Source organism: Triturus cristatus, chromosome 9 (assembly GCF_964204655.1).
Source record: "Triturus cristatus chromosome 9, aTriCri1.1, whole genome shotgun sequence".
NCBI lineage: Eukaryota > Metazoa > Chordata > Amphibia > Caudata > Salamandridae > Triturus > Triturus cristatus.
The window spans coordinates 569,265,740-569,293,317 of NC_140592.1; the positions used below are offsets into that span (position 1 = coordinate 569,265,740).

The following is a 27,578-nucleotide window of genomic DNA, read 5'->3' on the forward strand; positions in this document are numbered from 1 at the left end:
TCATGGGTGGGGATGTTCCGGGCACTTCAGTCAGCAACACCCCTTTCTAGATGTTCAAGGCTATAAGGAAAGAAATACTTGGGAGGATCAGAATTTTAGGGGAATTTTTCTCCGGACAGCCAGAGGAATGAGCTGGTTCTTCAAGGGAAATACCAAAGGCAGGACTAATGAAGGGGATACTAAAAGATTTGCTGTTAGCCTAACCCGATGCATGGGTCTTACAGATGATACAAGGGTTCCATTTGGAATTGTTTGGGTCTCCACATGAATCCTGCCACCCAAGACAAACTTCGTTTTTACTTCTCAACAGAGTCATCATAATCAAGCCTGTGTAGATAGTACCTACAAATGGTACCGCTCTGCATGGAAAAGATCCTGTAGCTGGTGTTAGGAATGGGATTTCTATGTCGATCTGACAGTTACATTTCATGCCCTACATCCTTTCAGCAGAGCTGGTATAAAACAGGATGGCCCAGAATTCCTAACACTTGGGCCTTTGGTCATTGCCCATTCCCCGGTTGGAGAGCACCTTCTAGTATGCAGATTGCTCAGAGGAGGTAGATTCAGTGTCATGAGTAGAGGATACACCAGACTGTGGAAAGTAAATATAGTTCTGAAGTTTCTGCAGTAGTAGTCAGCAAAACCAGAGCTTTCTAGGATGTGACCGTCAGCCAAATTGGTTCTTCTCTGCCTGTTCGCCAACAGTAGCGTGTCTTAAGTTAGAGCTGGAATGATTTTTTACTCCAGAAGGAGTTGCCTTGAAGGAATCCAGGAAAATGAAAAGGTCTACCAGATCAATTTTTGTTTTCCAGATCATCAAAATCTTTGTATGGTCCAATATTTGCAGGAATATGAGAAACCTTCAGCGGAGTACAGATCATCGAATAGAAAGCACTTTTTAGCAAAACAAACTGAATAAATTTGCAAGCAGTCTGATACTTCATTTAAGTGTATGCAAAAGTTGATTTTTTCCTGAGGGCACCGTCAGGAAAATACCACTGAATATCCGAACCATCTGAAAGTACACATGCCAAACTATTTCAAAGGCATGCTTCTATTTCTTGCACACAATGAGAAAGCGGGAGTAAATAGGAGGACTGCATTGAGAGGCTGGAGTTCAGTCCAGGATAGACTGGATTACATGGATGGTCCACCCCAGTCATATAGAGAGTTGTAAAACCTTGTGATTTCCACTGTACTTATTAGAAGGGAACCCACACTCCACCACACAAACACACACAATTGCTATGCAGGGCCAGCGCTTGCTTTAGAAGGGAGCCCCCACCGCCCCCCTCCCCCTTCCCACTCCCGGAGTTCACTCACCTTCAAGTCCCTGTGCACGATGTTCTTCTGATGGCAATAGTGGACAGCTGACACGATCTGGGGAAAGAAGTATACAATGTCAGAAGTAGAGGCACCTCGGATATGTAAGGCAGGGTGTGGCTTTTAATTCCCACTCGCTCCTCCCCCCACAACAATTGGAAGAACGTGACACGAACTGAACAAGAAACATTCGTTTTTAAAGCAAGACATCAGAAACGCCCGCATAGACCCGTGTTAAGGAACATGCTGGGAAAGTGGCACCTTCTCTTGAATGCATCTGGGCTGAGGCCTGCAGTGCACATGAATTATTCATGTACTGGGAGTTCTGCTTGTTTCCTGATCGATGGGAGGCATGCGGCAGGCCCTGTGATGGAAGCGGTGGCCCCAACCCATCCTTTATTAATTAGCAGGGAAAGCGATCAATGCTGGGACAGGACGGATCAATTGATGAGAATACAGAGGCCAGCTGTCCCCTTCCACGAGAAACAGAGCAGGCTACAGAGAACAGGGCACGTGTCTTGCCCTTTCCGCCCTCCTCTCATAACACCCCCTACGCCATAGGCAAAGCCGCCACTTAACACTGTCCCAGTCTGTGCACCTGCAGCCGGCGCCCGGCCGTTCGCTACGGCTCATCCACAGCCCAATGGGTTGCAGCACAGCATACAATTCCCATCATCCCCTGCAACCCCGCTACAGCCAGTATCCTACAGCTACCCCATCCCTTACAACTCTCTGCAGGCCACGGGCCTCAAGCCCTCCACTGGTGACGCGGAGCCGTGCTGTGCTCTCATTAGTGAGGCGGAAGTGGCGTGGGAGGGGGGTGTGCCCTCGGTGATCTCAGGCCTCAATAATAAGTGACGCTGAGTCAGTACGGGAAGGGATGCCGCCGTCTCCGATTAGAGAGGGAGACTAGAGCGCCCACTGCTGCTCATGTTGTGCCTTCCCTAGCGAGGAAGACGTAGAAAGTAACGTGTAAAGTGCGGATAAGGCAGCAGGAAAAGAGGAGCAGGGTCCTTGTTGGTTTGTACGTGCTTAATTGTTGTAAGCAGCGATGCCACGGGAGTACTGAGTGCCAATGACTGTTACCAGCATTCGTACTTCCTTGAGGAGAATGGGAGCACGAAGAAAGCACTTCCAAAGGTATACGTATTTATTCCAGCGCATTCCACGCTGTAAGTGTAGTGCGTAGAACCTCAATGCATCAAATCATTAACATAAATGAAACACTACAAGGCATAAGGCAAATAACATAAGAAGCATCATTACAGAAAGTGGTGCCTGGCTCTCAATGGAAAGTATGAACTGGATCGGAAGCAATGCTCTGCACTGTCTAGTAAAACGAGGCTTGAATGGGCTGCAGCGCCGCTCCCTGTTGATGAGGCAAATAATGACGGACTGTCACCACTGGAGTAAACCTGAAAATGCAAGTGATACTGTGAGGTGAAAGAGACGCCATAGCATTGTTCTGACCTGTCGAAATTTGGCCCGCGCCTCCTTCTCCTTCATTCGTCCGTGGGACACAAGGTAGTCAAACACCTCTCCTGCAATAAACACAAGAGCATTAGGGATTGCAGGAAGGGCATCGGGGGGAAACAGGGTCTGGGAAAAACGGATGAAAAGCAACAGGACAGAAGGAGGGCAGCAGAAAGAAACGTGGAACTCTGTTTTGAAAATCATCTATAATAAACACATTAGTAAAGAGAAACAGAGGAACAACAGATGTCTAACTTATACACAATGTTTTTTTGCCTGCTCATCTAATGCAGCGTTTACGACAGTCGACTGTTCTGAATAACATGGAGAGTGGAAGCTCTAAATCACGGACGGGGAGTTCACGCAAAAGCGAAAAACCTAAGGCTGCTAACATTATTTTTCGCTCTCATTAGGGGGGCTTGGGGGGGGAAGGCGACCGCAGGGAGTCCCCACCCCCGGGCAGTTTGGGAGGGGGTGTGTGGTGGGAGGGGTTTGCGGGCCCCGCGCGGTTTTTCGAACTTGGGCTGGCTAGTAGGGAAAAGATAGCCCAAAGCCAGCCCAATTAGAGCCCAAATGTATCAAAATGTTACCCAGGTATAAATACCTTGGGAGCCCGCCCCCGGCCACCATTTTAGGTTTGGTGACCTGGTGGCCGGGAGCGAGGAGATTGTCGTGTTTTTTGTCAGAAGTCTATTAATTGTGTGTCGGTCCGTGATGTCGTCTCAGGATTACCGAGTGCTGGAGGCTCTTCGGCTGTTATCGGAGGCAGGCAGGATGGATTTGGTGATCGGGGACGTCGCGGGGCCGTCGCGGCCCCCGCGGCAGGCCTCGGCCGGAGTGGCGGCTGCTGTTGCGGCGTGTACTTCGCCGAAGCGTTCGAGGCAGGTTGCGGTAAGTGAGAGGGGGCGCCCGCGTGTGAGAAGGGCGGTCCCCGCTCGCCAGGGACAGTCGGGTCGGGTAACGGTGCCGGGGGAGGCAGGTGTGGTGTCTGCGACGGGGCCTGGGGCGGGTTTGTCGGCGCGCTCCGTGTCATCGCCTGCGATGGTGGGTAAACGCGGGGGCGGGCGCGGCACGAAGCGTCGTTCGTCGTCAGGGCCGGAGGTGTTGTTAGGTAGCGCGCGGGAGGAGGAGGTTTTGCGGAGTGTGGGCGGGCCGGCGGTTGGAGAACAAGGGGCTGGTTGGGCGCGGGGGTCGGCACTGGCGGCCGGTTCTGCCGGTTTTGGCGTCGGAGATTGCTTGTTTGTCGCGGGGAGGGCGGGGGGGTTAAATACGGGACCGGAGCTGTCAGGTGGCTCAGTGCCGGAGTTGAGGGGTTTGGGGGGGTATGCTGGGGCGGGTGTGGTGGACGAGCGGTGCGGGGGGCAGGGCGAAGCAGCGCCTGTCAGCCCATTATTGTTTTCGCCGGGGTCATCCATAGGGGGCGCGGTTGGCTCGGTGGGGGCGAGTTCGTTGGGGGAGGGAGAATGGGCGCAGGTGGAAGGGTGGGGTTCGGCACAGGAATCGAGGAGGCAGGGGGAGCAGGGGTTTGGGGAGCAGGGGTTTTTGGAGCGGAGGAGTGCAGAGCAGCTTCAGGTCCCAGGAGGGGTGGGCTGGCATGCCGTTGATGAGGATCTTGGGGGGGGGGCTGGGGAAGGGGAGTTTAGGGAGGAAGGTTGGTTTGTCGGGGGCGGGGAGGCAATTGGGGGGGGGAGTTGCGAGCGAGGGTTTGGACATTTTTCCCTCCTGGGCAGAAGGTGTCAGGAGCCTGGGTGGGGGGGGAGCGGCAGGGTGGTCAGGTGCCCTGGGGCAGGTAGCGGTAGGTGGCGCCAAGACGAGGGCAGTGTATGGGGCGAGCGGTAGGGCCCGTGCCAGGTTAGTCCGGTCGCGGTCTGGGGGGAGAGGTTATGGCGAGGAGGTGGCGTCGGCTTTGGGTCATGCTCGGTTGGAATGGAGCGAGGATGAGGAGGAGAGGGTGGCGCCGCTGAATGCGGGAGCGGGGCGAGTGAGTGCGTCAGGTAGTGGTGTGGCAGGTTCGTTTTTGCGGAGTGGTAGTGGATCGCGGGCTGCCAGCGGTTTTGTTGCTCCTGGCACACCAGTCCAAACTTTTTCTTTCCAGGTTAGGTCAAGTGGCAGAGCAGCGGACTCGGTAGGGCAAGGTACGGCCCATTATCGCCGAGGAGAAGGGAGGATGAGGCCTTGCGCGGCACATTCCGTACCGGCGGGGGATCCCGTCGCGGTCAGCGCACGAAGGTCAGGCGCGACCTCGCTGGCCCCAACGTCACGGCGTTCAAGGTGGATGGACTTTTCTGATAAAATGGATGCTTGTGTTGAGCGTGGTAGAGGGGAGGACCGGCGAGTACAGTCGGCTCCCCCGCACGGTGGTTATCAGGCCATGGAGGCCGCTGGTGCTAACGTTGGGTCCGGTAAGGCCCGAAGGGTGGATTTTGCCGAGGAGGAGCGGATGGTGGAGGAGCCATTACTGCTCGACTATGATGAGGATAGCCCCGAGGAAGGGGAGATACGGGGTGATGAGGTGGGGGGACACTCTCATGCTTCTCGTAGTCTTTTTCAGGTTCCGGGTGTGGCACCCATTGCACAGTCTGTGGTGGTGAAATCGGCTGGAGAGCACGGCCCGTCAGCGAGGGCGCATCCTCCAAGGGATTCTTCGGCACGGGCGGTGCAGCGGTCGGAGTCGGTCCGCACACCCTCCTTAGAGCCAGGTGAGAGCGCAAACACACAGGCCAAACCTATTATGGTGTCTGTGGGGTCTGGAGAGGACGGGGGTGGGGGTCTGTCCGAGGGGAGATTATATAGAGGCAAGTATGTGAAGGACACTGGGGTTGGCACGGGGATGGAGGGAGCATTGTCGGGGGCTAAGGTGGAGAGTGGGTCTAAGGCGGAGGCAGGCGATGGTAAGGAAAAGCCGCAGAGCAAGGAACTAAAGATTAAGAAGCTCCCCTATATGGGAGTGACTAAGCCCCTGGGTGCGCATTTAATGCTGGCGACTAAAGAGCGTATTTGGAAGGGTGAATATGTTGAGATTCTGAAACTGTTACACAGGGAATTGAGGTCTAAGGAGGGTTCTAAGGAGGAAGAGTACGAGCTGGCCAAGCGCCCTAAGGTGCCGCTGACGATCGAGAACTGGACAGCGGCGTTCTTAATTTATGCTAGTGTTTACTGCGAAAAGTTTCCGGAGCGCTGCGTAGCCATATTTAAGTATATGGACGTTATTCGGAAGGCTCAACTCACTGGTACGGGTTATGCTTGGGCTCAGTATGATGAGGAATTTCGAGCGCGTATGGCTTGGGATGATGAAGCTAAATGGGGCGAGTTGGATAATGACCTGTGGCAACATACTATGGGGGCCGCGCCAGGGGGAAAGACAATTTTTACGGCTAGTGGTCTGCCGTTAGTGTACCGGCCCTTTCAGGGAAAGCCCACCCGGGGTGGGGTGGGAGGCTCAGCCACATCACAGTCTGGGGTCGGGGCTTGTTGGGATTTCAACAAGGGCCTGTGCACGCGTGAGTATTGTAAATACAAACACGAGTGTTCTAAGTGCGGCAAGCGGCACTCCCTCGTCAACTGCTGGGGAGTCAGGCCATCAGGAGGGCAGCAAGCAGGTGCAGGGTTGCCTGGCAGCGCGCAGCAGTCACAGGGTGGGCGAGGGGGTAGGGGCGCACAAGGTCCTGGGCCAAAGGGCTCCTACACCAATTAAATTGGCCCGGCTACAGGCTGCCCTGGAGGGATACGAGGATTTGGTGGCAAAGCGAACTCTTTTGGATGGTTTTAGGTGGGGTTTTCATTTGGGGTACCACGGGCCCCGGCAGAGAAGGTGGGCGGATAATTTGAAATCCGCAGCGGAGCACAAGCTGGTGGTGCGAGAAAAATTGAGTAAGGAAGTGCATGAGGGGAGGATGGCAGGCCCGTTTGGAGAATGGCCAGTTCCTAATTTGATCATTTCCCCTATTGGTGTGGTGCCCAAGAAGGAGGAGGGGCAGTTTCGGCTGATTCAGCATTTGTCATGGCCTGAAGGGTCGTCAGTCAATGATTTTATCGACGAAGACGCGGCTTCGGTGTCATACTCATCAGTTGACGTCGCTATGTCACTGGTTGTGGCCGCGGGCGCAGCTGCAGGGATGGCAAAATGCGATATTAAGTCGGCTTTCCGGCTGCTCCCGGTTCATCCGGATGACTGGCCTTTGTTGGGCATACAATTTGAGGGTGAATGGTACGTGGATAAGGCGCTACCCATGGGTTGCTCGGTGTCATGTGCTCTTTTCGAGCTCTTCAGCACTTTTTTGCAGTGGTTTTTCACGCACCGCACTGGTCACAGCTGGGTCACACATTATCTGGATGATTTCTTTTTTGTGGGCTCTCCGGGCTCTTCGGAGTGCCGGCGTGCGCTGGAGTCGTTTCAGGAGCTTATGGAGGAGTTGGGGGTGCCTTTAGCTCCGGAGAAAACAATGGGGCCGGATACTGTCATTTCATTCCTGGGCATTGAACTTGACTCAGTTGCCATGCAGGCTCGGCTGCCCGCGGATAAGAAATTTAAAATGTTGGTTTTGCTGGACGAGATGTTGGCTCGACCGAAGGTGACGGTGAGGGAAATACAGGTGTTGCTAGGCCATCTGAACTTTGCTTGTAGGGTGGTTCGGGCGGGGCGGACTTTCTGTCGGCGCCTGGGCCGGGCCTTAGCGGGCCGGCACTTGCCTCATCATCATGTGCGCCTGTCGGCTGGGGTGAAGGAGGATTTGCGGATGTGGTCCTTTTTCCTGCACTCATTTAACGGGGTGCCTTTGGCCAGGGACGAGGATGTCCAGTGGGATGTGCAGCTGTTTTCAGATGCGGCGGGCAGTGAAGGTTTTGGCGTCTACTGGCAGGGTCATTGGTGTGCAGAGCAGTGGCCTCAGGAGTGGAAGAATGGTGGGCGGAGCATTGCCTTTTTGGAACTCTTCCCACTTTTGGTGGCTTTGACCATTTGGGGCAAAGAGCTGGAACACAAGAAGGTGCTTTTCCGTGTGGACAACATGGCGGTGGTGCAAATAGTCAATAGACAATCGGCCAGGGATGAGCAGATTCTGAAATTACTGAGGGTGTTTGTGCTGGGCTGTTTGCGCTATGACATTTCATTCAGGGCTTTGCACGTACCGGGCGTGGACAATGACATCGCGGATGCTTTGTCTCGTTCACAGTGGGAGAGATTCCATGGGCTGGCCACAGAGGCGGACAGGACACCGACCCCGATGCCGGAGCACCTCTGGTCGGTCGGCAACGCAGGGTGTTTCAACTGGTGGTAGGTTCTTTGTCGGTTTCCACGCGTACGGCGTACACATTGGCATGGAAGGAATTTTTGGCGTCAGGTGCTAGTAGGAGGGTAGAGCCGGGGCGCAGTTCGGAGGATGTGGTCCATTTTATTCTTGACCTCATTGAGAAGGGTCTGTCGCGGGTCACTATAGCAGGGAAGTTGGCTGGGGTTGCTTTCATGGGGAAGCTTTTTTGGGGTTATGCCCCGTCTGCTGGGGAAATAGGTCGCAGGATGCTTGAAGGGTGGGCCAGAGAACGGGGCGGTACTGGGGTGTCCCGTTTGCCGATTTCCTGGCAGACGCTGGCTCGTTTGCTGGCTGTGTTGCCTGCAGTTTGCACTGACGATTTTGAAGTTGCATTGTTTTCTACCCTTATGGTTTTCATGTTTTTCGGAGCTTTCAGGGTTTCGGAGCTCCTGGGGACCAAGTTGAAGCGGGGTATTTGTTGGCAGGATGTTTTCATTTCGGACACTGGCGTACATGTTTGGTTGGCCAGTTCCAAAACAGATCAGAAGGGGGCTGGTAAAGGGGTTTGGTTGGAGGCGGGATCCCCTAGTTGCACATGTCCGTTGCGCTGGGCCAGGCAGTGGAGGTCGCTCTCGGGGGGGGACGGGGGCCAGTTAGTTTTCCAACACATAGACGGGGCGCGCGTCTCTGACTATCAGCTGCGCATGGTCCTGCGTAAGGGGTTGCAGCGGTTGGGGTTGGATGGCGCGCAGTTTGGGACACACTCTTTCAGGATTGGGGCAGCGACTGAGGCGCATAATCGGGGTTGGTCGCAGGGCGATATAATGCGCTTGGGGCGTTGGTCCTCTTCCTGTTTTCACAAATATGTACGGGAGGATCCTCCGTCGGCGCCTGCGTCTACTGCTTTGGTGTGAGTCTCATATTTGTTTTTCATTTCAGGTTCGGTGGCCGGGCCACACGCGAGGGAGTTGACGGTGTGGATTGTGGGGCATTCCTTCGTCAAGTGGGCGCACGTTCAGGCGTGCAAAAGTTATTTTGGGGAAAGTTTGGGTTTCAATGGCAGCCTTTTTCGACTGGTGTGGAAGGGAAAGGGGGGGATGCTCTGGAGGGAGCTGATCCCCTGTCTGAATAAAGCCATGGTGAGGGGTCAATGCCCGGATATTCTCTTAATTCACTTGGGGGAGAATGATCTTTGTAGTGTGAAAGGGGTGGTATTGTTGCGAGCCATGAAAAGAGACTTGGCGTTGGTGAAAGAGCAGTGGTCGGGTTGTCATGTTCTCTGGACAGAATTGGTCCCGCGGAGGGTGTGGAGAGGGGCGTTGAAGCCCAGGGCGGTTGATAGGTCTCGGAGGAAAGTGAATTTGGAGATCTCCCGGTTTTGCCGAGATTTGGGCTTTGGGAGAGTCACCCATAAGGATATCCGCTTTGAGGCGGTAGAGTTTTTTCGGGGAGATGGGGTCCATTTGTCGAGGTTGGGCATGGATCTTTATTTGTTGGAGCTCAGGGAGGTCTTGTCTCGGTGCTTGAGGGGGCAGAATCAGGCTCGTTGTGTTTAAAGCCTTTTTTGTTGGGGGGCAGAAAGAGGGGAGGGTAGTTGCACCGCCCCCCTCTTTCTGGGTGGCGGGGGTTATGGTGATTTCTGGTCAGTTTTGCCGGAAGTTGGTGGAGTGATTGGGGTTGAGTTGGGGTTATCGACAGGAAAAGGTTAGTTTGGTAAATTTAGTTTGGTTACACAGTTTGGGGGCCGATAGCTGAAAAGGGGCAGGCAGGGGAGTTTTGGTTAACAGAAGGTTTGGATTTAGAGATTGTTGGGGGGTTATACAGGAGTGTAATGTTTTATAATGTTTTATAATGCTTTTATATTGTTGTAATGTTGTAATGTACGGGCGGGGGCGGGCTCGAAGGTATTTAGGGGAGGGGGCGGGGGGCGGGGCTAGGCATGTTATATTTAGTGAGGCCTAGTTTTGGAAGGCGTTTCGGCCAAGGATTTTAATTTGTAATGTGCACCTGTTTCCAATAAAGCGGCCTTTTACACACAACGACCTTGTCAGTGGCCTGCTTCCCCCCCTCCACCCCTCCCTCCCAAGGGGGGCTTGGGGGGGGAAGGCGACCGCAGGGAGTCCCCACCCCCGGGCAGTTTGGGAGGGGGTGTGTGGTGGGAGGGGTTTGCGGGCCCCGCGCGGTTTTTCGAACTTGGGCTGGCTAGTAGGGAAAAGATAGCCCAAAGCCAGCCCAATTAGAGCCCAAATGTATCAAAATGTTACCCAGGTATAAATACCTTGGGAGCCCGCCCCCGGCCACCATTTTAGGTTTGGTGACCTGGTGGCCGGGAGCGAGGAGATTGTCGTGTTTTTTGTCCCCTCCCTCCCTCCCTCAAAAAACACGTTTTGGGTGTTTTTCTCCACTTTTTTTGGTTTCGGGTTTGGGGTTTTCAGTATTCGTTTTTCAGTTTTTCCCCCCTTTTTTGGGAAATTTTTCGGGCGTTTTGTGGGAACAGATGTGCAAGGGGTTCTGCTATGTTCGTACTTTGTCGCTTGGAGCAGGTGCTGTGCGGGGGTTATGGTGATTTCTGGTCAGTTTTGCCGGAAGTTGGTGGAGTGATTGGGGTTGAGTTGGGGTTATCGACAGGAAAAGGTTAGTTTGGTAAATTTAGTTCGGTTACACAGTTTGGGGGCCGATAGCTGAAAAGGGGCAGGCAGGGGAGTTTTGGTTAACAGAAGGTTTGGATTTAGAGATTGTTGGGGGGTTATACAGGAGTGTAATGTTTTATAATGTTTTATAATGCTTTTATATTGTTGTAATGTTGTAATGTACGGGCGGGGGCGGGCTCGAAGGTATTTAGGGGAGGGGGCGGGGGGCGGGGCTAGGCATGTTATATTTAGTGAGGCCTAGTTTTGGAAGGCGTTTCGGCCAAGGATTTTAATTTGTAATGTGCACCTGTTTCCAATAAAGCGGCCTTTTACACACAACGACCTTGTCAGTGGCCTGCTTCCCCCCCTCCACCCCTCCCTCCCAAACATATTATCCATAGCCATGATAGTCCGCACCTACAGGGAAGATATTCAAAAACACACAAACGAAAAAAAGAATAATCCGAGATGAATAAATACATTGCGCGATTAAAGGGAAAACAGAAGATTAATATTAACAACAAACAACGGGAATAAGTAGGCAAAAGAAAATAGGAAAATAAAATTAAGATAGAAAGAACAATAAAGAAAGTAAAATTAAGATAGAAAGAACAATAAAGAAAGAAAAGTAGGAAGAACAGTCAATCCTTGAAACAAAAGGGAGGACAATAAGATAGAAATGCAAAAGAGAGAAAAATAAAACGGAAACTAAAGACACAGGAAACAAAGGAAAAAGAAGATTTTGAAAGAAAAGGACAAAAAGAAAAAGGAAGTGATTTATTAGTGAGGTGAACGAAAAAGGAACCGTAAGCAAACGCTCAAAGTAAAGAGAACCAGCAAGAGGTGAAAGAAGATAAAAAGAAATAAACATGTGACTGCAAACGAATGGAGAAACTGGAGAGAAAAAGAACAGATGCAAAAGAAACCAGAATGAAAGGAAATGAGAGAAAATAAAATTGAATAATCAGAAACAAGACAAATGAGCAGCAAGAGAGAAAAGTGTCTCGTGAGATACAGAGAGGGAAAGAGAAGACATACATAGATAAGAGTGATACAGGAGATATGAGGAAAAACATTGAGTGTAGGGAAACAAAATACAAAAAAGATATGCCCCAGGGGATGAGACAGAAATAGAAGCAAAACATGAGGCGAAAGAAACAAGAGACAGAAAGATAGATATGAAACAAAGGAGAAAGAAGCAGGGGCAATAACTCCCTATAAAAAGGACAAAAACAGGGCTCATGAGCAAAACATGGAAACACGGGCGGAGAGAAGAAAGAAAGTGCTGTAAATCCCTAATCAAGGTCTAACCGGGTGTGGGCTCATTCAACTTCTCTAGATCGTGAGACTGTGGATTCATGATTAGAAATAAAAATTGTGCATCAAGATGTCATCCCCTACCTCAGTGCATAATATATTGCGCTTTATACATTCACAATTATAAGTTGAAACATCGAAGGCCATTCTTACTTATATACAGTTTCAATATCCAAAGAAGCCAGGAGTTTATGACGACATTCATGTGAACGACACAAAAGATAGTGCCTGTGAACGACAAACAATAGTGCCTCTAAAACTCTCCTACAAGATATGGCCTCACTATAGCTTATAAAGGTGGTGGACGGCCCCACACACAAGAAGGGCCATATCATTGATCAAGGTGTTCAGTAACATAAACGCACTCCAGCTTGAGACCCCTATCCCCGTAATCTGGTCAGACCATTTTATGATTCCCATTTAGGCACCCTTATCCCCCTCAATTCCATCCGCTCCATTTGTCAGGCAATTTGATTGTGCCTGGCACATCTAAATAAAGAAGGGTGGCAACAGGCCTTGGAAACTATCACCAGACCTCTCAGAGGATGCCACAAGGGCAGCTCTTCAATTCAATTATTGGATCACGGAATTACTTGACAAATTTCTCCCAAGTAGACTGAGAAAAGTTGTAAACCGGACAAATAAATCTCCTTGGTTCAATGCTCAGTTACTTTCTCTGAAAAAAGAATGCAAATGGATGGAGAGGAAATGGAGAAAGTCTTTTGATGATTTAAGTAAAGCGAACTACAGGAAAGCTACTAGGTTTTACCACTCCAAAACTAAAAAGGCGCAAGCCATCTTTTTGACACCAAAATTGCTAACTCCGCTAACTCCCCCAAATACATTTTTAGGATCCTCAAAGACATTACGGTATCGCCCACAGCATGCCCCAAGGAAAATACCTCTGTCAAGCACAGTAATGATCTGGCACACTTCTTTCAGAGAAAAATAGTGGACATCTATTCCTCTTTCCAGGAGAAGAATGGTTCCCCTCTCTCTGACAAGATCGACAATAGGGACTTCTCCCTCAATATATGTCCATCCACGTCGACAATGGGCCAGCTCTCATTATTTCCTCAACTTCCGGGGGACTTGGTTAGGGAGCTCTTAAGCATGGTAAAATCATGTTCCCTCCTGGACCCAGCCCCTCAATACGTCCTTCAAAAAGGAGATGACTGCATTGTCCCTGTGCTGATGAAACGGTTAAACTTCTCTCTTTTAAGAGGTCAAGTTCTGCAGCCTTGGAAACATGCAATATTTAGACCACTCTTGAAGAAGCCCTCCCTTGGCCCTCTGTGTCTGAACAATTATAGGCTTATATCTTTGCTACCAGGAGTGGTTAAGGTCCTGGAAAAACAGGTTAATAAAAATCTCTCCACCTTCCTGGAATCACAATCAGTGCTCCACCCTACCCAGATAGGGTTTCGGCCACAACACGGCACTGAGTGTGTTTTGTTGGCAGTGGTCGAATAACTAAGAAAACTTCTGGATTGGGTTGTTCCACAGCCATTATCCTTCTTGATGTAAGTGCTGCCTTGGACACCGTTGACCATGCAATCCTCATTTAGAAAGTCTGCAACGTAGGTGTCAAGGGCAGAGCCCTGGAATGGCTCTGCTCCTTTTTGAAGTATCAGCCTCTGCCCACCTACTAAAGGTCCCCAGAATTCGGAGATCACGTAGGGGTGGACGCTCCACGTCTTTCCTGGCATCCAAGCTTGGGAATTCTCTCTCCCTGCAGCTACCCCATCTGGAGCAAGAACGCCAGTTCCATAAAGCCTCGAAGACCTGGCTATTTAAGGAATAATGTCATACTCGAGCCAATATACAGTAGTTGCGAATGCGCTGGGAAGCGTATGAGTAGCCATGCGCTATACAAAAACCACATAATAGAATAGAACAGAATGCCTCTTGTCGATCTTAAAATTTCAGGAAAGATTTTAAAAATGTAAAAAGGTAAGAACTATTTCCAGATTTATCATTAAAAAGGTTAAATGTCACCTTATTTACAGATAGTATGTTTCCTTCTATAAAGAGCTGTTTTTAAAGAAACGCATATAAACAAAACATGATAGATTTTGTTCCCTCTACCTGTAAAAATTACAAGTATTTTGTACTCCTACCTTGTTCCAAAGACCAAATAAACCACTAGGGTAACATTCCCGATTTAAAATTCAAATAAAATCCGAGTACCTTTGCTTCCAAAGAAGCCTTCAAATAAAATCGTGTGCAAGTTTGTTTGACAGACAAATTGAGAGCAAGCATATAACAGTCAGAGTATGACACAGATCTATCTCAATTTTAAACTTTCTCACTCCCGTTTCAACAAGATTCCTAAGAACAAAAATGCCTGCATCTCAGATCTTATCAAATTATTTGTATCTAACATGAATTTAAACAAAATACTGTAGTCCAAGAAGCCATCCTGAGCTTTTCCAATTTTATTTAAATCAAATGCCTCAGTGACATAAGTCAGGCATGGAATAAATGATAATATTTCAAGATATGACCACAGCCGTTAACCATTACCACAGCCATCCCCAGATCCAGCGGGATACCTTCAATGGACATCCTGGTCTTTCAGACAGTCAATGCTTTCTAGATCTATTCTTTGATGGCACACAGAGAGGATTCATTTCTAGATCTGAGGCATTCCATCGGTTAAGCAGAAAAGGGGAGATCTTTGCCTCCTTTATTGTATTGAAAATCAAATGTTCTTTCCAATTGAGGCTAAAAATACAGACAAACCTTTTGTGGTGTTTCTTACGTTTATTTTGTAAAGCTGTTCACCTCCTTGGTTCCAATAAATACTATTGTGAGCTCACCTCAATAAATTCTGGAATGTTGGTAGTTGTTTAGATGTGGGAAGACAGTTGCAACTGGGAGGTGGCAACACAATCTTGTTTTTCTGACCAACCTTATCTGTCTGTATTTTTCGTTCATTTCACCTTTTCTCATCAAATCTGATTTGTAACTAAATAGTCCACAAGGAGTTACTAGATAGTATATTCCTGGGTATTTAAGCTACTGGACAATTGCCAAAGGCTGTCCATGCAAAATAATTTGAATCTCGACACCTCTCTCACCTTAGAAAAGAACATCATAAATCTTTTGCGTACATTAGTTTAAAAACAAAAAATATATTTTCTTAGTAATAAACAAAGGGTTTCAAGGTTGCCAAGAAGTGCTCGTGGAGTTAAGTCTGAGAGAACGAGCTCATCTGTGTACACCAGTGCCAATATCTTGTTTAAATCCAGTGGCACATTTAGTTTGATCAGAATATTACTTTGCACGACCCAACTCAATAAATACCCTTATGCAATTCCATCTCAGGGGAGGTGCTTAGGTATACTAATTTTATACCAATCTTATAAAGATGTAGCCATATCCAAGTAATTACTGGCCTTGGAAAAATCGGTATAGGCCAAATAAACTTTGGTATGGGACACCATAACAATCCACCAGAAACATTTCTAAAGAGCAATACCTGATTTACCTTTTTTTTGTATTTTTTATTATAGAGTCATCATACCTTCAAGTTCGGGAAAAAAGGGGAAACTCCTGGCTCCAAAATAAAACCTAAAGATTTTTATATACAGTTGGGTGTACCTTTTTCTTGCACTTATTCAATGCAGTATTGTTCATATTTTGCTATCATGTTATGAGGCTGTAATATTCGCCTCAAAGACAAAGGAGCCGACTCAATCTCAGCACTTGTCCTATGTCTTTTCAGGTCAGATGGGGCCAATCTGCTGAGAAAATGTTAATTAGCAGGCTGAACGAGCACCTTGCGATAAAACCATTCCACAATAGCAAGTATGCTTCAGGAAAAAAAATGGTGCAATTTCCAGTTAATCTCCTCCAATATTGAGGTCCCAAATTGGACAGCTCTTTAGTATGATTTTTACGCTACGCAAATGATACAGTATTTGCTGCATAAACAGAAAAAGCCCTTTTTAAAAGTTGATTCCTAAATTTTAGAACTATTTTGGAGCTCAACAACTGCATTTGAATGTGAACTTGATAGTTGGATATTCCAACATGCAGAGAAGAACATTTAGGATTAGCAAAGGGCTAAACATGCTTTCTAACATTCTAACATTTACTGTTCCTAGTCTCATGCTAGAGGTTGCACCCAACATGCCGATCGGGCGTTCACATCAGGTCAGGCTGGGTCATCGAACGTCATTTCTGGCCCTAGTTACACTTAGCAGCACCCTACACATCACAAGTACATGGGATCTCAAGGTCTCGTGGTGCAGGACAAGGTGTATTAAGACAATAAAGCCTACTTCTTACTCAAAAAAGCTCAGCGTGGAGAAGTGTAGCTCACTGGTTAGAGGAGGCATACCCTGAAGCAAAGGTCAGACCCGGGACCAGGGTTCGATTCCAGACGCGGCAGGGTCCGGAGCCCAATTGTCCACGGACTCGATAATTCTCGCTTCGGAGCCCACTCTAAGCACGAGTTCACACTATGCAGCTCTGGGCAACAAGCTTGCTTAATCTCCACAACGGCCCCCCCGCGGCGGGATGCCTGGCTTTCACCTTGGGGATGCCCAGTACGGGTTATCTCACAGGGACAAACCAGGACGGGTTCCCAATGCAAGCTCCGAGATGCCCAAGGGTAAGTCGAGCGCTATATAAGAACACACTTACATACATACATACATACATCTCACCCACAGTTGTACAGATTTTCTTAAAATAAAGCCTAAAAGAAAGACAGCCAGGAATCAGTCTCTGGTCTGGTGCCCTCTTTACGAAAGGGTGCAGAGCTCCACCAGTCAAAAATTACACTCTGGATAAGCAAGAGGGTCTCCCCCATATCTAATCTTGGGGACTATGGGCATTTTATCTAATAATGTCCAACTCAATCTGTCACCTAGACTTTTCGAGGGAGAGTTTTCTTTGTAGAGCAAGTTGGCCACATCTCCATGACAATCATCTGGGGCGTGAAAGTGCCGCCTTAGCAACTGTTTCTGGTCAAAGCCCCTGAAACAGGCTGGAAGTAGACATCAGCCTAGTCGTTTCAATGAGGTGTGTCCGTTTGACCAGCCCCCAACCCACAGTTTTTTTTCCAGTACTGCTCTCCCTTAGGTCACACCTTGGCCTGCTGCAACAGGTTCTAAGTTTCAGCCATAGCACAAAAGGTTATTTCTCAAAATATTCATCAAAGGACAGGCAGTGAAGATGACTTTATAGTGAATTCTAAAGCAAGGTTAGGAAAAAAGACTTGCACCTCGGAATCAGCTGGTGCCGACTGTTAGTAGTGTTACAGCCCAGGGTATAGCAGCTTCACAAGCTGGAAGAAATTACTTTGGAGGTCCCCTAATCCTAACAAAGTCTAGCAAACTCTCAGAGAGCAACATGCAACAGTGCACATCGCACAGAAAACATACTGGGTCAGCTAGTATGGTTAAAGTTCGAAGCAGATGATCACAACGCTGTGGGACATTTCTACGTCACTATCAGCCAGAATAATATCTTTGTCAGAATTTGGCAAATTCGAAAATCCTTGCTAAGAGTTATTAACAAATCTTATTGCGATTTAGAAGAAAAAGAAATACTGGCCACAAGTCAACAAGCCATAGCCATTCAACATATGAACTGGAAAAAACATCGAGGTATGGTGGAAATTTGGATTGGGCTACTCCACCTTACCTACAACACTATACACCAATTATAAATACAGAATTCCCCAACTTAATATCTTCTCCTTATCGAACAATAAATAACATGTCTTGCAAATGCAAAGGACTGACCATGGAGGATGACGATTATTTATTTTCTTAACTGAGAAATAACTGGTTGGTACCTCTGTAGAAACCCATAGCAGGTTAAAAGAAGGGAGGGTGTAAATTTACGTAAAAAGCACTTTTGATGGCACAGAAATGTTGTGTGGCAAATCATATATGGCAGAAACGGACGGACATTAGGCAAATTGTACAATACAATGGAATGGAGGCGCATATAAGGTGGGGATATTAGATAAAGGTCAGAAAATGGAGACGAGAAAAAATAACCAAAAGAGAATAGACCGTGAGCAGAGAGAAAAAGGAAATATTACAAGATAATGAAATTAAAGTGAAAGAAAAAAGAGCAATTAGGTACAGATAGGGTAAGGCAGTACAGGTTGACGGGGGCAGAAAAAAACTAGAAAACAGCTGAAAGGATAGTGAAAATTGATGGAAAGTAGAAGGAAACATAAAATGTAAAGAGAGTTTGCAAGGAGAACACATGCATTAAAAATAAGAAACATAGGAAATTTCGTTATAGAAGAGAAAATGATGGAATTTCAGTTGAGACCAAGAGTAGGGTGTCAGTCACTTGACATGCATGCCCAGCACGTAAACATCTCCGTACCGGTCCTATCTTTTCACAGTCACAAGGCAGTCCACAGAAGTATCCTGCCTGTTACAAGCCTGTCTGCTTGTAGCAGTATATGCAAGAATTCTGGTCAAAGATCACTCACACTGAGAACCGATCAATGTACACATTCCTCTTCTTTTACATAAATTCAAAATTTCCTTCTGGAAAAGTGTATACTCACCACCACTGGCATACTCCATCACCAGGTACAGCGTTTTCTCTGTCTCGATTACCTCAAAAAGTTTGACTGTAGGAAACATAATGTAACACATAGGAATAATGCACAGAGAATCTCAGGGGTTTTCTTTATCATGGATATCAATCTCCACCCAGACCAATGTTACTACAATAGGAGCAGAAAGAGAACCAACAAGCAGGTGTAAGTAGGGAGACAGACAAGGTATTAGGGAGGCAATTAACTTCAATCTTCTTCTACTTTCATTGCAAGAGCTGCCTTAAAGTTGCTGAAATCTAATCTGGGGCCTACTTTATATATTCTGTTGCACACAGCTTGGTCATGTGCATGAAACCAGTATTACCTTTGAACTTAGCCACGAAGAAAGCATGCCCAGTAGTAAGGTTATATGAAATTTGGTTGTTGCACATTTGCGGGTCTCGTTTGTCAAACATACACAAGCGTTACCTCCTCGTCCATCTTCCTCTCAGTCCTCACATATGAGTTTATCTCCATTCATGCATAACCACCAAACTTGACTTTTCCTTCCCATTCCAAGATGACCCCTGTACTCCAGTACAAGTACCTCACTTTCTGGGAAGGACTTCCTGTATTCGAGCTTTGGGGGTGTGTATTTTATTTTTCAAACAGACCTGCTTTAGTGGTTTCTGCCATGTTTTTGTGATTGTGCTTGTGTGGTGTGCATGAGGGAGGATGTCTGTGGTGTGCTGGGCAGACTCTGGCGGCCTCAGGGATGTTGGTGAGCCTTTTTTCACGCAATTTTGATTTTGGTTTTGCTTTGTGACTTTTCGCAACGGTTGCTGTACTGTATGCAACTAACATACAGTGTGCGTGGCAATCATGCGGCGTCAGTATGGGCTAATTCTTAATGGAATCGACGGGTGTGAGGAGTCTGCCTTGTTCCAAGATGGCACCTCAAGGGTTCTGCTGGTCGCGATCCAGTGCTTCAGCTTGGCCCTTGTTTCAGGCAGTGGACGTGGTGTGGTGAAGGCGGCGTTGCCTAGGATACTGGCCGGCTTATTAGGAATTGTTCTTCATGTGTCCGTATCATTCCAGTGTTTGCGGTTGCCTCACTGGTGTTTACCCTGGCTCTTTGCTGGATTCAGTGAGTCTGGAGTCTGGTGGCATCTCCTGCCTGTGTATTCGGCTATATCAAGCAGCCCTATAAAGAGTGATTTGGAGGACACCCCAGCGGTGGCTGGGCCATCATTGGGGGTTCTAGTTTCCCCTGACATCCAAGCCATTATTGTGCAGCTGTGGAAGCTCCTTTGTTATGCTCGTGAGGGGGCTCCTCCAGCCAACATTCCTAGGATGGATCCTTTAATTGAGGTGGATGAGGACAATGTTAACAGCCGTTTTGTGCAGGGCACAGACCTGGCTGAAGTTCTGCAACATGTGCAGGAGAATTTGGGCTTTGCAGCTTCTGCTCCACTTCCGGCTGAGGAGGCCTTCTTTTCGCAGTATCAGCCATCCGAGCCGGACTATTTGTCCTTACACGCCTCCATTCACCGTGTGCTTTTTAATGAGCGGATTGATGTTGAGAAGCAGTCCTTTCCCCGATTTTTACTGATAACTTTGGGGAGAAGTTTCCGTCTTCAGTAAAGATTGGTAACATTATGGCTGGGTTATCTTCTCAGAGGTTGGTGGTGTTGGGGTATGCTTTACCTTCTGATGCTGTGGACCGGAAGGTGGAAGGGGCTGTGAAGCTTGCCTATGAGTCTTTGACCTTTGCTGTTCGTGCCAGTGCCTACTCCACATACACTATTCAGTCCATCCTGAAGGACTTCAATTCTTTGGTGCAGATTTTTCAGCTTTGTTGGCTTTAATGGAGCAATAATTGGATTCTTCTGTTCTTTCGGGACGTTTGAACTCATTCCATTTCCAATGCTTGGGCTGTCCAAGTGGTCTTTGAAGGTTACAGCATACATTTTGGTGACACTCTGCCTCGCCATTTTTTCAAGACTCCAGCTCCTCGTTCCCACACGAACTTGTCTGCTCCTCTCCAGGGTGTTCAGTTGCTGATTCAGAAGGCAGCCATTGTTCCCATACCTCCTGTCAAGATAGTCCATGGTTATTTCCTGCTTTTTCTGATCCAGAAAGCATCCAGGAATCGCCGCCTTGTGCTGGACCTCAAAATGGTATATCCCTCATGTTTCCTTCAAGATGGTGTCTCTTCAGCTGATTCTGCCACTCTTGAGGAAGGGCGAGTTCCTGACTTCCACTGATCTCCTGTATACATACCTCCATGTCCCGGAGCACCTGTCTCAGTAGCGGTTTCTTTGATTTGCTGTTCAAAGCAAACACTTCCAATTCCCGGTCCAGGCCTTCGGGCTGGCTTCGGCACCGAGGGTGTTCACCAAGCTGTTAGCTCCTTTGGTGGGAATTTTATATTTAGAAGGTATCCAGAGTTTTCTATATTTGGACGGCTGGATGATTGCCTCCTGCTCTTTTTCCAAGGCCCAGATGGAGGTTCGAAGGATGGCCATCTGTTGCAGGACTTCAGCTTCCTAATCAACTGGAAGAAGTCCCAGGTCGAGCCTTCCCAGGATCTCTTCTTCATCTGGGCATGCTTCAGGATGGAAGTGGGGGAGGTTATAGAGTCAGCGGTGCATTGTGTTAGTCTCTGCTCCGACCTATTTTCTCTCCTTCTGTGCCCCTCAGCCTCTGCCCAGAAATGGCTTTGCATTAAGGGGCAAATGTCCCCTACATTGTCTCTGGTTCCTTGGGGGAGGTTACAACCGTATCCCCTTGTTCAACACTTCCTGAGACATTGGGACCTGTTGTTTCGGGTTTACAAGACTTTGGTTTCGGTGACTCCTCAGATAAGCAGGGATCTCCAGTGGTGGCTGGACCCCACTCATGTGAGCAGGAGTTTTTCTTTGGTTCCTCTTCCTGTTCTGGTTCTTGCGACCGATGCCAGTGGGAGGGGCTGGGGTGCCACTCTGGGGGAGGAGGCAGCTCAGGGGATATGGGAATCGGATGGAGGATCTTCGTTCTTTGAACTGGAAGGAGCTGGCAACTGTCCTGAAGGCATTTCTGTTTTTTCGTCCATTGCTGGTGCACACTTCAGTGTGGACGCAGACAATCAGATCGTCCGATGTTACCTGAACCGCCAAGGCAGCATGGGTCGAACTCGGTTTCTCCTTTCCAGGAAGATTTGCCTTAGGGCCGAATCCCATGTCCTGTCTGCAGTTGATCATCCAGGGAGTGAGAATTGGCCTGTTGATGCTCTGAGTCTGAGGTTTCCATCCTCTGTGACAATGCGTCTGGATCAGGGGGTCTTTGAGTCCATTCTGTGTCAGTTCAGTCACCCATGGCTGGATTTGTTCGCCACCAAGTAGGATGCCCTTCTTCCCCACTTTTGTTGCCTGATTCCCTTCTCGAGAGCTTGAGCAGTGGATGCTCTGGCTATTCCCTGGCCCGGGGGTGTTCTTCATTGTTTTCTGCATAACCCTCATCTCCCTCGGGTGAACGAGGAGGTGGTTGAGGACCAGGCTCCGATTCTTTTGATTGCCCCAGCTTGGTTGAGGCGCCCTTGGTTCCCTTGTCTTCTCCGTCAGTCAGGCCCCATTGGGTGTTGGCATTCCATTCATCCCCCCTTGCGTTAGCTGCTTCTTTCATTGAACACTCTACAGAGGTTGAGGCTGGCGGTTTGGCACTTGAGAGGCAGTCCCTGTTAGAGCAGGGTTGCTCTGTGGATGTTGCCGAACTGATCCAGTAGTCTCAGCGGCCGTCTACCTAGAAGGCTTATTACCGACATTTGCTGAATGTTTCCGCTGGTGTCAGGATAAGGGGTTGTCTTCTTCCTCTTGCGGTCCTATGGCTGTTTTAGAGTTCCTTCGGGACGGTTTTCAGCTGGGTTTGGCTGTCTCTACCCTCCGTAGTCAGTGGGCTCCTGTTCAGCCTTTTCGTTGGGATGATGTCTTGTTTGTTGCCCGACAGGCGGCTGATTTGCTGCGGAGTTGTTCTCTTCGGAGGCCGGTGGTGCATTCTTTAGTGCCACTTTGGGACTTACCTTTGGAGTAATTAATATTACTGGTAAATAACCGGGCATTATCAGCGTCAGTGTCATGGACAAGGAATGATTTCCCACAGAGATAATACCCAAACTGGTAGCACGACCACTGGATGAAGTGCCATCACAAGGAATGTCTGGTCAGTTAGTTTGAGTGCGAGTCCACACTTCATAATCATCCTCGCCTCGACTCACCCTTTAACTTGATGGTTTGTTTACATTCTAAGATCAGAAAGAGATTAGCCATAGGCAAAGAGGGCATGGGCTTGAAGTTGATCAAGTATAATACCCTAGAAGCGGATAGCAGACAAGGTAGTGACAACATGCAATTAAAACATTGGTGTAGGTTACTGGAAAAGTCTGACAACCTAAGAGAAAACAGTCTACAGCAGTGGTTTCCAAACTTTTAAAAGTCATGCACCACGTTTTAGACCAACAAACTTCTGCAACCTACCTACCTTCAAGGGACATGAGATGGGGTGATTTTTTGTTTTCTAGAGTAACTGAAGAATCGTGTGGTGGTGCATTGTCATTTGCAGACCGCGCATTTTCCGCTGAAATGGCCAATAACTTTGCCCAGCCATGCAGTTTTATTGATAACACTATACAGCACCCAAATGATAACGCCTTGGAATTGGGTTTCTATGAATATTTATCATTTGTGCATCAGTAAGAGTCTTCATTTGTTTTGATTCCATTAAAGTCTCTGTGTCTAGCACACTTTAGAATTACAGAAACAATGTGCTTCATTTTTGCTTTCCTAACTGACAAATGCAAAAAAACGACATCCTACAGCATATCTTTTCACACTTTCTGTATTCCAGCAAGATTCTCACATAATTCACTTTAATAACTCTTTTCACTTTGCAGCCTGAGAAAGAAAAGGAAACACCAATCACATGTTAACATAATAAGCAACAATTTGTCAGAAGAATTTAAAGGCATCTTTTTTTATAGCTCAGACTTTCCCGACCCACCAGAAATTGGTTTGCAAGCCCCCAGTGGGTGGCGACCCCCAAATTGGGAAATACTATTCTGCAGAATTGAAAAGCAACTCCTCCTATGTTTTAGTTTCCTTTAGCTACAGGAATGTGAAAATGTAACCTTCTGAAAGCAGTGTGCAGTGAGGGTTGACTGCCTGTGAAGGGATGGGCGCAGGGCCTGGCTACAGGCTAGTGCCTGTCCCCAATCCCACTGAGCACGTGCACAGAGGGTGTTAAATGCTCACAGAGGGTTGTGTGTACAGCCTGGATGGAGACAAAGTGCTGCGGCGAACTGCTAATACACATGGCCAAATGCTGAGTGCAGCAGGGGTTGTCCACTCATGGTGAAAAAGCCAGGCCCGGTGGCCAATATCCACTGCCACGGCAGAAGGCCATGTGCAGCAGTGGCTGGCTGTTTCACGGATAGATGGGAGCAGGGCACTGGTCAGGCCATGTCACAAACCCCCACTGTACATGTTATAGTAAAGTTATGGTTGGGAAAAAAACATTCTTCTTAAAAAAATAGTTATGGGTTGTACTCTGAACCGTAACTTGTATATTTCAGTGTTTTGGGAGTTTTAATTAGTAACCATAACTACACTGTGATTTGTTAGGTTCATTTCTGGTTTTAAACATACGTTAAGATGTTTTGGGGTTTTATCAATCCAACCATAACTTCACTTTAACTAACTAACAAACACACACATGCGCGCACACACACACACATACATATAAACATATGTGTATATACACACACACACATATATACACACACACACACACACATATATATATATACACACACACACACATTTACACACACACATATTTATATATCTCAAAGCAATTGTTCTCGAAGGAGGCACCAGGAAAAACCACGCTGCACTCCAAGAAGCTATATTGGGTAAACTTAATTTATTCGCCAACTGAGTATTGCGTCAGACGCCACAACACGTATTGACGCCTCGTCTTCTTCATGGCGGTTTAGTGGTTAGTGAAGAAGACGTGGAGTCGAAAGTAGTATAAGTGCAGCCTTACTGCTTCCTTACAGTTTATAATTTAAAAGATAATTAGAATTAGGTGATGCTAAATAAGTGCACATGATCACTTGATCAACAGCAAAGGCTACTATTTGTATATAAATCAGAACTCTTGCCAATCTGGTCTGGACCACTCATGTGTGGTGGCTCATTATGCTCCGGCCAAATGATATCTATGAAAGTCTCTAAAATATTCCCTTAGTGAGCCGGGGTTTGTAGTCTGCCCAGGCTTGGCCTATACCGGTTCTCTACCTAATTTCTCTTGTAGAAAATCATTTGTATTATGTCGCTGTAATCCATGAGTACATGTTCATTGTCAGCATATGTTTTATGGTCCTTTTAATTTCTTTTTCTTACTTTCTTGAAATATAGTACACTTTGTAGTATGGTATTTTTTTTGTGTGTTTGTTGTATTCTTTTGTTCGAGAAAGCAACCAATAAAAACTTTTGAACATGAAAGTCTCTAAGAAACCATGGTTTCTTCTCATCAGTCACGAAAGTGACCTAAAGCCATTTCCAAACAATATGAAGTCAATCATTTCATAGTGGGAAAGAGTATTTACAAACAAATACACTTCTGCACTGTTGGCAATCCACTCAGTAGATGCTGTTTTAGAAAATTCACCAGACCGTAGTATGCTCCTAGACATCAGAAAGAACCCCTGTGCTATATCCTGGGATCTACAGGCCTCTAGATATACAATTAAAGTTACAGTTTATGATTGTACCATTAGGAAAACACTGACCAAGTGCAGCTTTCATGGCCGGGTAGCCTGGGGAAACCTCCTTCTCTACAAAAAGATCATAGCTGCACAGCTTAGTTTTGCAAATGACAGGTAAGACCCTCAGTGACAGGGCGCCCTCGGAGGGTGACTATGGGTGCCCCGGGGGTACCTGAGGCATGCCTGACGTCAACGGAAGGGCAGAGTCCTGACCCGCAGTTAAACCCAGGAGAGACCTAGAGTGGGAGAGCGACGGAACAGGCGGAGCCAAGCGAGTGATGGAGCAGGTCGAGGTGTTAGACAGCGAGAGCAAGCGGAAGCGACGTCGAAAGGCAGCGGCTGGACGAACAACGAGGACGGAGGACGTGAACGGCCAGCCAAAGGCAGAGGGCGAGGCAGCCGTGACTCTGTAAGAGGGTCACGGCAACAGGCAAGTGGTTCGCACGACCGGGCGGGTGTTTCGAGGGTGGGTTTCACCCACACATATTTCACGGGCCTGTAAAGAGGAATCCCTCTTTTGTTTTGTTTCGGCACAGATACTCAGGGGTCTAGCCAGGACCAATACACAAGACCAGGTGGGGTGAAACTAGAAACCCAGGGATATCTAATGGCACAGGGGTCACCTGCGCCAGGACACCCCAGGGTAACCGTTGCGCTTTATAAATACATTTAACATAACATAACGAGCATAAGAGTTCCCACAGTATCCATTGCCCAGCTATTCCTCCTAGTCACCCCTTTATCAACCACCTAGCAGCGCCTTCAATTCTCACGTAGTGCGAAGGAACACTGTGAGCCCATCTCCAGCTAGCACCAGTCTTCCGGGAGGGAACGATATAGGGCTGGCCAACACAGGGACGCGATAAGGGAACTAATCGCCTCTGAAGACCAATGCCAGGAAAGGGCCCGAAGAGGAAGCGAACCACCGACGAGAGAACCGAAGGAAGTGGGAAAGAAAAGGATACTACCCGAGACAGAGTACAAGACCCCCTACTGTTTTGTAGATCGTAGCAACAGATCTAGAGCAATAAAAATCACTTGCATATACATCCCAGCCTTCCGTGGTGCATTGATTGGTGACACCCTCATTATAGTTGCTTGGCTGCAATGCCACACAAGATGTTTGGAGAAGACCAAACACTGCATTACAAGAATCTCATACCAAACATCAATGAACTGTACCTGTCTGTTAATTGTCACATGCGGTTTGATTGATCTGCTGTTAGGACTTTGCAAGGAACAGATAATGGTCAAAGTTGTAACAATATGTAAAACTATAGAGGGAATACTTTCTTTTTCCCATCACTTTATATGCAGAGTACAAGGGTATTACCACAAATATGTGATTTGCTTGCTCTCCCTCAAAGGCACGAGGAAGTGCAGAGCAGGTATTTTATTCTATCGGCAGATTGTTCAAACAAAACACTAACTTTCCTCCCCGGCGCTCCCTATCCATGCCATATGTTCAGGTGGCAGTGAAAAATAAGTTATATACCTTTGGTAATGCTCATTCTGGTGGATGTTTCCTCCAAATGCAGATTCCTCACCACTAAAATTCTCCCAGGTGCCAGAGTGGATCCAATAACAACATTTTCTGTGTGCCGTAGGTGTAGCCATAAGTTCCGAGGCACCTTTGCCTTGCTTCTGGAAGTGATGGAGCACATACATATGTAGATGCAGCACCTGTGTGGCTTTGCCAATTTACTCAAAGGGATTTTGTGCCCTTGGATGTACAGCACCAGTAACAGATGGTGAATGTAACAGTGTGCAGAATCTAATATGAAATCTTATAAAAATCTAGAGATTCCCTCCGTAGTGTGGTGAGGAGGGAGAGCGGTGAGGAATCTGAGAGTATACAATAGAAAGAGCTTTACCAAAGGTAAGAAACTTGTTCTTGCAAATGTAGATTGCAGAGTTCTCAGCTTCTGAATACATACCAAAGCAGAATCCCCTAAAAGGTGGAGGTTCTGAGGAGTTGACTTCACATAGGCATATCTTGCAGAATCGAGTGGGCACAAAGGTCCTCTCTGTGAATTTAGGCAGGAATGCCTGGTGAAGGTATGGACAGATGCCTATGAAGCCTCCTAGAAGATGTCCAGCATGTAACACCCATGGCTAGGACCATAATGATGGCCTTTGCTCCGGCAGAATGAGCTCTAAAAACCTCCTGGGACTCCTTCGTAGCTAAGGCATAGAACATTTTAGGCAGAGAACAATCCACTTGGACAAGGAGTATGTTTGGACTGCCTTCTACTTCATGCCAT

General features: G+C 47.7%; 1 protein-coding gene and 1 long non-coding RNA gene across 3 annotated transcripts in view; one reads left to right on the plus strand and one right to left on the minus strand.

The window, feature by feature from the left end:
* MARK4 (microtubule affinity regulating kinase 4) overlaps positions 1–27,578 on the minus strand; it is a 672,098-nt gene that overhangs the window by 318,308 nt on the left and 326,212 nt on the right. For both annotated transcript variants that reach the window (XM_085625587.1, XM_085625588.1), the window contains exons 5-7: positions 18,540–18,605; positions 2,794–2,864; positions 1,324–1,380 (exon numbers count right to left, since the gene is read on the minus strand). In XM_085625587.1, coding sequence (XP_085481713.1) covers positions 1,324–1,380; positions 2,794–2,864; positions 18,540–18,605 — 194 coding nt within the window. The remainder of the gene's footprint in view (positions 1–1,323; positions 1,381–2,793; positions 2,865–18,539; positions 18,606–27,578) is intronic.
* Positions 25,578–27,578, plus strand: part of LOC146798305 (uncharacterized) — a 34,129-nt gene continuing 32,128 nt past the window's right edge. Inside the window, exon 1 of the long non-coding RNA XR_014968664.1 lies at positions 25,578–25,744. This is a non-coding gene — a long non-coding RNA (uncharacterized LOC146798305). The remainder of the gene's footprint in view (positions 25,745–27,578) is intronic.